The sequence below is a fragment of the Ranitomeya imitator genome, chromosome 4, assembly GCF_032444005.1.
Source record: "Ranitomeya imitator isolate aRanImi1 chromosome 4, aRanImi1.pri, whole genome shotgun sequence".
NCBI lineage: Eukaryota > Metazoa > Chordata > Amphibia > Anura > Dendrobatidae > Ranitomeya > Ranitomeya imitator.
In genome coordinates, this window is record NC_091285.1 from 8028966 (window position 1) to 8039192 (window position 10227).

Sequence of the window (10227 nt, forward strand, 5' to 3'; positions counted from 1 at the left end):
TAGGGGGCAGTGACATTATAGTGTTATTATAGGGGGCAGTGACATTATAGTGTTATTATAGGGGGCAGTGACATTATATTGTTATTATAGGGGGCAGTGACATTATACTGTTATTATAGGGGGCAGTGACATTATAGTGTTATTATAGGGGGCAGTGACATTATACTGTTATTATAGGGGGCAGTGACATTATACTGTTATTATAGGGGGCAGTGACATTATAGTGTTATTATAGGGGGCAGTGACGTTATAGTGTTATTATAGGGGGCAGTGACATTATACTGTTATTATAGGGGGCAGTGACATTATAGTGTTATTATAGGGGGCAGTGACATTATACTGTTATTATAGGGGGCAGTGACATTATACTGTTATTATAGGGGGCAGTGACATTATAGTGTTATTATAGGGGGCAGTGACGTTATAGTGTTATTATAGGGGGCAGTGACATTATACTGTTATTATAGGGGGCAGTGACATTATAGTGTTATTATAGGGGGCAGTGACATTATACTGTTATTATAGGGGGCAGTGACATTATAGTGTTATTATAGGGGGCAGTGACATTATAGTGTTATTATAGGGGGCAGTGACATTATATTGTTATTATAGGGGGCAGTGACATTATAGGGTTATTATAGGGGCAGTGATATTATAGTGTTATTATAGGGGGCAGTGACATTATAGGGTTATTATAGGGGGCAGTGACAGTGTTATTATAGGGGGCAGTGACATTATAGGGTTATTATAGGGGGCAGTGACATTATAGTGTTATTATAGAGGCAGTGACGTTATAGTGTTATTATAGGGGCAGTGACATTATAGCGTTATAGGGGGCAGTGACATTATAGCGTTATTATAGGGGCAGTGACTTATAGCGTTATTATAGGGGGCAGTGACATTATAGCGTTATTATAGGGGCAGTGACATTATACTGTTATTATAGGGGCAGTGACATTATAGTGTTATTATAGGGGGCAGTGACATTATAGTGTTATTATAGGGGGCAGTGACTTATAGCGTTATTATAGGGGCAGTGATATTATAGTGTTATTATAGGGGGCAGTGACATTATAGCGTTATTATAGGGGCAGTGACATTATAGTGTTATTATAGGGGGCAGTGACATTATAGTGTTATTATAGGGGGCAGTGACATTATAGCGTTATTATAGGGGCAGTGACATTATAGTGTTATTATAGGGGCAGTGACATTATAGCGTTATTATAGGGGCAGTGATATTATAGTGTTATTATAGGGGGCAGTGACATTATAGCGTTATAATCGGCGTCTATGATATCACTGCCCCTGTAATGTCTCGGTTCTCTCCAGCACACACAGGGTTACTCTGACGTCACTAGTGGGCGGAGTTTACCCCGGATGAATAAATAGAGGCCGCCCGGAAGGCGGAAGTGACGGGTGTTACTGTGGAAACATGTCCGGTAATGACGGGATGTCAGTCTGATGCCGGGGAGCGGGAATAGGAGCGGAAAAGACCGGAGAGAGGACAGGACCCCCCCCCCCCCCAGTGCGTCACCCGCAGACCCCCCCTTAACCAGCACTTTCTAATCTAGTTGATCCCCTCCATATTCTCCCTCCTTATGTTGCAGTCTGAGGCCTCTCACCGTCAGGAGTCATGGGGGCGGAGCAGAGCTCTGAGCCGGACGGTCGGCATGGAGATGGCGGCTCCTCTGGTGAGTGGGTTCTCTCGTGTTCCACTGTCCATCACTTGTGTGTAAAGCTTGATCTTTAGGAATCCGTCAGCAGGCAGGCCGTCCGTGCTGAGCGCCGTGTGCCGTCCGTGCTGTGCGCCGTGTGCCGTCCGTGCTGAGCGCCGTGTGCCGTCCGTGCTGAGCGCCGTGTGCCGTCCGTGCTGAGCGCCGTGTGCCGTCCGTGCTGTGCGCCGTCCGTGCTGAGCGCCGTGTGCCGTCCGTGCTGAGCGCCGTGTGCCGTCCGTGCTTCACGTCTCTTCTTCTTCTTCTCACAGCGAATCCTTCCCCGGCCAAACACCGAGCCAGAATGGACGACATCGTGGTGGTGGCCGCAGGCACCCAGACCCCCCGCAACGTGAGCAAAGACCCCGAGGTCATCAAGCTGCAGGAGATCCCCACGTTCCAGCCCCTCCTGAAAGGTCAGTGCTGTACCGCCATACCGTGCACAGAGCCGCAGTGCTGAAGGAAGAAAGAAGCTGCTCTACTCCACTGCTTCTCCTCTACCTCTTTTCCTCTCATCTGCTGCTTCTCCTCTACCTCTGCCCCCTCCTCCGCTGCTTCTCCTCTACCTCTGCCCCCTCCTCCGCTGCTTCTCCTCTACCTCTGCCCCTCCTCCGCTGCTTCTCCTCTACCTCTGCCCCTCCTCCGCTGCTTCTCCTCTACCTCTGCCCCTCCTCCGCTGCTTCTCCTCTACCTCTGCCCCCTCCTCCGCTGCTTCTCCTCTACCTCTGCCCCCTCCTCCGCTGCTTCTCCTCTACCTCTGTCCCCTCCTCCGCTGCTTCTCCTCTACCTCTGCCCCCCTCGTCCGCTGCTCCTCCGCTGCTTCTCCTCTACCTCTGCCCCCCTCGTCCGCTGCTTCTCCTCTACCTCTGCCCCCACCTCTGCCCCCTCCTCCGCTGCTTCTCCTCTACCTCTGCCCCCACCTCTGCCCCCTCCTCCGCTGCTTCTCCTCTACCTCTGCCCCCACCTCTGCCCCCTCCTCCGCTGCTTCTCCTCTACCTCTGCCCCCCTCGTCCGCTGCTTCTCCTCTACCTCTGCCCCCCTCGTCCGCTGCTTCTCCTCTACCTCTGCCCCCCTCGTCCGCTGCTTCTCCTCTACCTCTGCCCCCCTCATCCGCTGCTTCTCCTCTACCTCTGCCCCCTCGTCCGCTGCTTCTCCTCTACCTCTGCCCCCTCGTCCGCTGCTTCTCCTCTACCTCTGCCCCCTCGTCCGCTGCTTCTCCTCTACCTCTGCCCCCTCGTCCGCTGCTTCTCCTCTACCTCTGCCCCCTCGTCCGCTGCTTCTCCTCTACCTCTGCCCCCTCGTCCGCTGCTTCTCCTCTACCTCTGCCCCCTCGTCCGCTGCTTCTCCTCTACCTCTGCCCCCTCGTCCGCTGCTTCTCCTCTACCTCTGCCCCCTCGTCCGCTGCTTCTCCTCTACCTCTGCCCCCTCGTCCGCTGCTTCTCCTCTACCTCTGCCCCCTCGTCCGCTGCTTCTCCTCTACCTCTGCCCCCTCCTCCGCTGCTTCTCCTCTACCTCTGCCCCCTCGTCCCCTGCTTCTCCTCTGCCGCCCTCCTCCGCTGCTTCTCCTCTACCTCTGCCCCCTCGTCCCCTGCTTCTCCTCTGCCGCCCTCCTCCGCTGCTTCTCCTCTACCTCTGCCCCCTCCTCCGCTGCTTCTCCTCTACCTCTGTCCCCTCCTCCGCTGCTTCTCCTCTACCTCTGCCCCCCTCGTCCGCTGCTTCTCCTCTACCTCTGCCCCCACCTCTGCCCCCTCCTCCGCTGCTTCTCCTCTACCTCTGCCCCCCTCGTCCGCTGCTTCTCCTCTACCTCTGCCCCCCTCGTCCGCTGCTTCTCCTCTACCTCTGCCCCCCTCGTCCGCTGCTTCTCCTCTACCTCTGCCCCCCTCATCCGCTGCTTCTCCTCTACCTCTGCCCCCTCGTCCGCTGCTTCTCCTCTACCTCTGCCCCCTCGTCCGCTGCTTCTCCTCTACCTCTGCCCCCTCGTCCGCTGCTTCTCCTCTACCTCTGCCCCCTCGTCCGCTGCTTCTCCTCTACCTCTGCCCCCTCGTCCGCTGCTTCTCCTCTACCTCTGCCCCCTCGTCCGCTGCTTCTCCTCTACCTCTGCCCCCTCGTCCGCTGCTTCTCCTCTACCTCTGCCCCCTCGTCCGCTGCTTCTCCTCTACCTCTGCCCCCTCGTCCGCTGCTTCTCCTCTACCTCTGCCCCCTCGTCCGCTGCTTCTCCTCTACCTCTGCCCCCTCGTCCGCTGCTTCTCCTCTACCTCTGCCCCCTCGTCCGCTGCTTCTCCTCTACCTCTGCCCCCTCGTCCCCTGCTTCTCCTCTGCCGCCCTCCTCCGCTGCTTCTCCTCTACCTCTGCCCCCTCGTCCCCTGCTTCTCCTCTGCCGCCCTCCTCCGCTGCTTCTCCTCTACCTCTTCCCCCCTCCTCCGCTGCTTCTCCTCTACCTCTTCCCCCCCCTCCTCCGCTGCTTCTCCTCTACCTCTTCCCCCCCTCCTCCGCTGCTTCTCCTCTACCTCTTCCCCCCCCCTCCTCCGCTGCTTCTCCTCTACCTCTTCCCCCCTCGTCCGCTGCTTCTCCTCTACCTCTGCTCCCTCCTCCGCTGCTTCTCCTCTACCTCTGCCCCCTCCTCCGCTGCTTCTCCTCTACCTCTTCCCCCCTCGTCCGCTGCTTCTCCTCTACCTCTGCCCCCTCCTCCGCTGCTTCTCCTCTACCTCTTCCCCCCCTCGTCCGCTGCTTCTCCTCTACCTCTTCCCCCCTCGTCCGCTGCTTCTCCTCTACCTCTTCCCCCCTCGTCCGCTGCTTCTCCTCTACCTCTGCCCCTCCTCCGCTGCTTCTCCTCTACCTCTTCCCCCTCGTCCGCTGCTTCTCCTCTACCTCTGCCCCCTCCTCCGCTGCTTCTCCTCTACCTCTTCCCCCCCTCGTCCGCTGCTTCTCCTCTACCTCTTCCCCCCCTCGTCCGCTGCTTCTCCTCTACCTCTTCCCCCCCTCGTCCGCTGCTTCTCCTCTACCTCTTCCCCCCTCGTCCGCTGCTTCTCCTCTACCTCTGCCCCTCCTCCGCTGCTTCTCCTCTACCTCTGCCCCCTCGTCCGCTGCTTCTCCTCTACCTCTGCCCCCTCCTCCGCTGCTTCTCCTCTACCTCTGCCCCCTCCTCCGCTGCTTCTCCTCTACCTCTTCCCCCCCCTCGTCCGCTGCTTCTCCTCTACCTCTGCCCCTCCTCCGCTGCTTCTCCTCTACCTCTGCCCCCTCCTCCGCTGCTTCTCCTCTACCTCTGCCCCCTCCTCCGCTGCTTCTCCTCTACCTCTTCCCCCCCTCGTCCCTTGCTTCTCCTCTACCTCTGCCCCCTCCTCCGCTGCTTCTCCTCTACCTCTTCCCCCCTCGTCCGCTGCTTCTCCTCTACCTCTGCCCCCTCCTCCGCTGCTTCTCCTCTACCTCTGCCCCCTCCTCCGCTGCTTCTCCTCTACCTCTGCCCCCTCGTCCGCTGCTTCTCCTCTACCTCTGCCCCCTCCTCCGCTGCTTCTGTCTAGTCCTTGCTGCCCCCTGTAGTGTGTTTTTTGTTTTTTTTTTAGGTCCAATCTTTTCAGTAATCTCTGTCCCCCCGGATGTCGTACTTGTGCAGCACATGTGGCCCCATCACTGGACCCTGCGTCTCTTGCACGGGGCCCGATCACCTCTGTGCTGTACTCTCGTAGGCAGAGGATCTGATGTTTCTATACTGGCCCTGCCTGATAAATATCTTTGGGGTCCTCATCCGTTTTGTGCAATGTGTCGCTTTGTCGTGGAGAATCCCTTTATTTTCCCCAGTAAAGGGGGAGTCAGAGACCAGAATGAATTCTTCCTGCCGCCGGGGTCCAGCCTCTCCTTCAGTGCTTTAGGATTCTCTGGGTTTTCCATCGGTTGTAATGCCAGCCTGTGAGCACCAGGGGGCAGCAGAGCTCATTGCCACTAGCTATGAAGTCTGCAGCTTATAATAGTCCTGGAGCGTAATAAGAGCAGCAGCTAATATCGGCCCGTATAGAAGGCTTCACGCCATCCTGAAATGGCTGATAACAGAGAGCAATAGCACATGCTAACCTACACAGCTGATAGTATCTCTGTATTGCCTCGGCTTGTCCCTACTCCTGAAGGCTCTGCCCATGATTTACACTGCAGTTCTTCTCTATTAGTCAAAGCCATGGTGACTGCATTGTTATTGGAGGCAGAAGCTACACTAGAGCCCAAAGGTCGTCTGTCTCCCCCCCATACTTTACACTGCAGCTCCCCTCTATCTGGCCACGATCAGCAGCTCCAGAGAATGTTCTAATGTGAAACACCTCCCCCCCTCTCATCACAGGCTGCTGCTCCGTCTCCGCCATGCTTTACACTGCACGCCTCCCGCTATCTGGCTGATAACAGGGAGCAGTAGATTGCTGTGATCTCATGTTCTCGCTGCTCCCTCCAGGTCTCTTGAGTGGTCAGACCTCCCCCACCAATGTCCGGCTGGAAAGACTGGACTCCCCCCAGGTCCTGCAGCTGTGCGTCCGGTACCAGGACCACCTGCACCAGTGCGCTGAGGCCGTGGCTTTTGACCAGAACGCCCTGGTGAAGCGAATCAAGGAGGTAAGAGGTGCGCAGCAGCTGGGCCCATGTGCCCCCTGTGCTGCGCCCATCACCCCGACTGTCGTCTTCTGTCCCGGCAGATGGACGCCTCGGTGGACGCGCTGTACAGCTACATGCAGGAGCGGCAGAAACGCTTCGCCAAGTACGCCGAGCAGATCCAGAAGGTGAACGAGATGTCGGCCATCCTACGGCGCGTGCAGATGGGCATCGACCAGACCGTGCCGCTGATGGAGAAGCTCAACGCCATGCTGCCGGAGAGCGAGCGGCTGGAGCCCTTCTGTATGACGCTGGAGCGGGAGCACTGACAGCCTGTACCGCCATCCCCCGCTGAGACCACCGGCTCCAACCCCCGTACATTACATACAGCGGAGACTGAGACAACTGCAGAGCGAGCAGCCGGCATAAAACCGCAAATACAATATTTATTATAGAACACCCATGTGTCGTTTCCTCACTGTCCAGTGCACCAGGAGGCGGCATTATAAGAAAAGTACTTATACGTGGGGGCAGTATTATATTAGTTATATTCTTGTACATAGGAGCAGTATTATAGTAGTTATATTCTTGTACATAGGAGCAGTATTATAGTAGTTATATTCTTGTACATAGGGGCAGTATTATAGTAGTTATATTCTTGTACATAGAAGCAGTATTATAGTAGTTATATTCTTGTACATAGGGGGCAGTATTATAGTAGTTATATTCTTGTATATAGAAGCAGTATTATAGTAGTTATATTCTTGTACATAGAAGCAGTATTATAGTAGTTATATTCTTGTACATAGGGGCAGTATTATAGTAGTTATATTCTTGTACATAGGAGCAGTATTATAGTAGTTATATTCTTGTACATAGGGGACAGTATTATAGTAGTTATATTCTTGTACATAGGGGGCAGTATTATAGTAGTTATATTCTTGTACATAGAAGCAGTATTATAGTAGTTATATTCTTGTACATAGAAGCAGTATTATAGGAGTTATATTATTGTACATAGGAGCAGTATTATAGTAGTTATATTCTTGTATACTAGATTGTGGCCCGATTCTAACGCATCGGGTATTCTAGAATATGCATGTCCCCGTAGTATATGGACAATGATGATTTCAGAATTCGCGGCAGACTGTGCCCGTCGCTGATTGGTCGAGGCAACCTTTATGACATCATTGTCGCCATGGCAACCATTATGACATCTACTTCGATACTGTGCCCGTTGCTGATTGGTCGAAGCGAATTTGCGGCAGACTGCCCGTCGCTGATTGGTCGAGGCCTCGACCAGTCAGAGACGCGGGATTTCCAAGACAGACAGACAGAAAACCCTTAGACAATTATATATATAGATAGGAGCAGTATTATAGCAGTTGTATTCTTACATGGTTAGTAAGGCCGAAAAAAGACATTTGTCCATCCAGTTCAGCCTATATTCCATCATAATAAATACCCAGATCTACGTCCTTCTACAGAACCTAATAATTGTATGATACAATATTGTTCTGCTCCAGGAAGACATCCAGGCCTCTCTTGAACCCCTCGACTGAGTTCGCCATCACCACCTCCTCAGGCAAGCAATTCCAGATTCTCACTGCCCTAACAGTAAAGAATCCTCTTCTATGTTGGTGGAAAAACCTTCTCTCCTCCAGATGCAAAGAATGCCCCCTTGTGCCCGTCACCTTCCTTGGTATAAACAGATCCTCAGCGAGATATTTGTATTGTCCCCTTATATACTTATACATGGTTATTAGATCGCCCCTCAGTCGTCTTTTTTCTAGACTAAATAATCCTAATTTCGCTAATCTATCTGGGTATTGTAGTTCTCCCATCCCCTTTATTAATTTTGTTGCCCTCCTTTGTACTCTCTCTAGTTCCATTATATCCTTCCTGAGCACCGGTGCCCAAAACTGGACACAGTACTCCATGTGCGGTCTAACTAGGGATTTGTACAGAGGCAGTATAATGCTCTCATCATGTGTATCCAAACCTCTTTTAATGCACCCCATGATCCTGTTTGCCTTGGCAGCTGCTGCCTGGCACTGGCTGCTCCAGGTAAGTTTATCATTAACTAGGATCCCCAAGTCCTTCTCCCTGTCAGATTTACCCAGTGGTTTCCCATTCAGTGTGTAATGGTGACATTGATTCCTTCTTCCCATGTGTATAACCTTACATTTATCATTGTTAAACCTCATCTGCCACCTTTCAGCCCAAGTTTCCAACTTATTCTTGTACATAGGGGTAGTATTATAGTAGTTATATTCTTGTACATAGGAGCAGTATTATAGTAGTTATATTCTTGTACATAGGAGCAGTATTATAGTAGTTATATTCTTGTACATAGGGGCAGTATTATAGTAGTTATATTCTTGTACATAGGAGCAGTATTATAGTAATTATATTCTTGTACATAGGGGACAGTATTATAGTAGTTATATTCTTGTACATAGGGGGCAGTATTATAATAGTTATATTCTTGTACATAGGGGACAGTATTATAGTAGTTATATTCTTGTACATAGGGGGCAGTATTATAGTAGTTATATTCTTGTATATAGGAGCAGTATTATAGTAGTTATATTCTTGTACATAGGGGCAGTATTATAGTAGTTATATTCTTGTATATAGGAGTAGTATTATAGTAGTTATATTCTTGTACATAGGAGCAGTATTATAGTAGTTATATTCTTGTACATAGGGGACAGTATTATAGTAGTTATATTCTTGTACATAGGGGGCAGTATTATAGTAGTTATATTCTTGTATATAGGAGCAGTATTATAGTAGTTATATTCTTGTACATAGGGGCAGTATTATAGTAGTTATATTCTTGTACATAGGAGCAGTATTATAGTAGTTATATTCTTGTACATAGGAGCAGTATTATAGTAGTTATATTCTTGTACATAGGAGCAGTATTATAGTAGTTATTTTCCTATCACCACGACAGCACCCACAACGAGAGAGGGGATCCGCCCACCTTCCGGACAGGAACCTACAGGTTAAAAAGGGGCGGTCCCCCTCGCCCTCCAGTTTGGGTTCCTGTCCGGACGGCGGGAGCCTACAGGTCGTTTCGTCTTACCCGGGTCCGCCAAGCCTCTGTGCGGTGTCCGGGGAGAACGGCAGAGTCGGGGGCCCGGAAGCAGCGTCGGGGGAAGTCCTGTGTCCAGCTTCCCCCCTCGTCTGGCAAGGAGCGGTGACGTTCCCGGGGGAAGGCACGCCGCCCTGGGTCTTTCACACGCGCGCGACGCTGCAGGAGCAGGTCGGCGCTTATGACCCGGAAGTAGTGTAACAACTTCCGGAGGAGACCGGGAGGAGGAGCGCGGGACTTTTGAAAAGGAGCAGCGCTCAGGTGAGATGTGTGTGCGGCAAGATGTCTTCGGCAGGAGACGCTGAACACCGACAGGCAGGAGAGCACAGGTCTCAGCGGTGAATGTGGGCAGCAGGACCCTGGCAAACCAGCATCACGTCGCACCTCACCCCCTCAAAAACCGGTACTCTACATTTTCCAGCAGTGGTGAGTGTAATATGTAGACCATTGCCTGATACAGCTGTTTTTCTACACTATGCTTTATTGTAGGGGAAAAAGGTCTCCAAATCTAAGCATAAGCAGTGTGCTGTATGCACAGAGCCTCTACCTGACGCCTATGTAAAGAGATTATGCCAATCATGCATATGTCGTACGTTAGAGGAAGAGGCCCCTCTCCGGGTATCGGATCTGAGGGAGGTAATTAGGGAAGAAATAAAATCATCCCTTAAAACCAGACGGCATGAAAAAAGCAGTGTGGAGTTGGTGTCCGATTCCAGCGCTTCAGTACAAGAAGGCGAATGTTCGGAAAGTTCTTCGGCATCCTCTTCAGATGAGGAGGGAAGGCCTTGCTTTTCCACAGAGGGTATGGAAACCTTAATTAAGGCAGTCCGTGCAACTATGGGG

General features: G+C 52.2%; 1 protein-coding gene across 3 annotated transcripts; it reads left to right on the top strand.

The window, feature by feature from the left end:
• The first annotated feature begins 1381 nt into the window (after window positions 1–1381).
• Window positions 1382–6738, top strand: BORCS5 (BLOC-1 related complex subunit 5). 3 transcript variants are annotated; one of them, XM_069762885.1, is made up of 5 exons: window positions 1382–1442; window positions 1611–1694; window positions 1988–2131; window positions 6148–6312; window positions 6386–6738. In XM_069762885.1, exons 2-5 carry the CDS (start codon window positions 1637–1639, stop codon window positions 6634–6636), a joined length of 618 nt encoding a protein of 205 aa, XP_069618986.1. In that variant the 5' UTR covers window positions 1382–1442; window positions 1611–1636; the 3' UTR covers window positions 6637–6738. The 3 variants fall into 3 exon arrangements, with proteins under 3 accessions (XP_069618986.1, XP_069618985.1, XP_069618987.1); XM_069762884.1 differs by having other exon boundaries at window positions 1399–1528; XM_069762886.1 differs by having other exon boundaries at window positions 1402–1528; window positions 6148–6305.
• Window positions 6739–10227: the final 3489 nt, after the last annotated feature.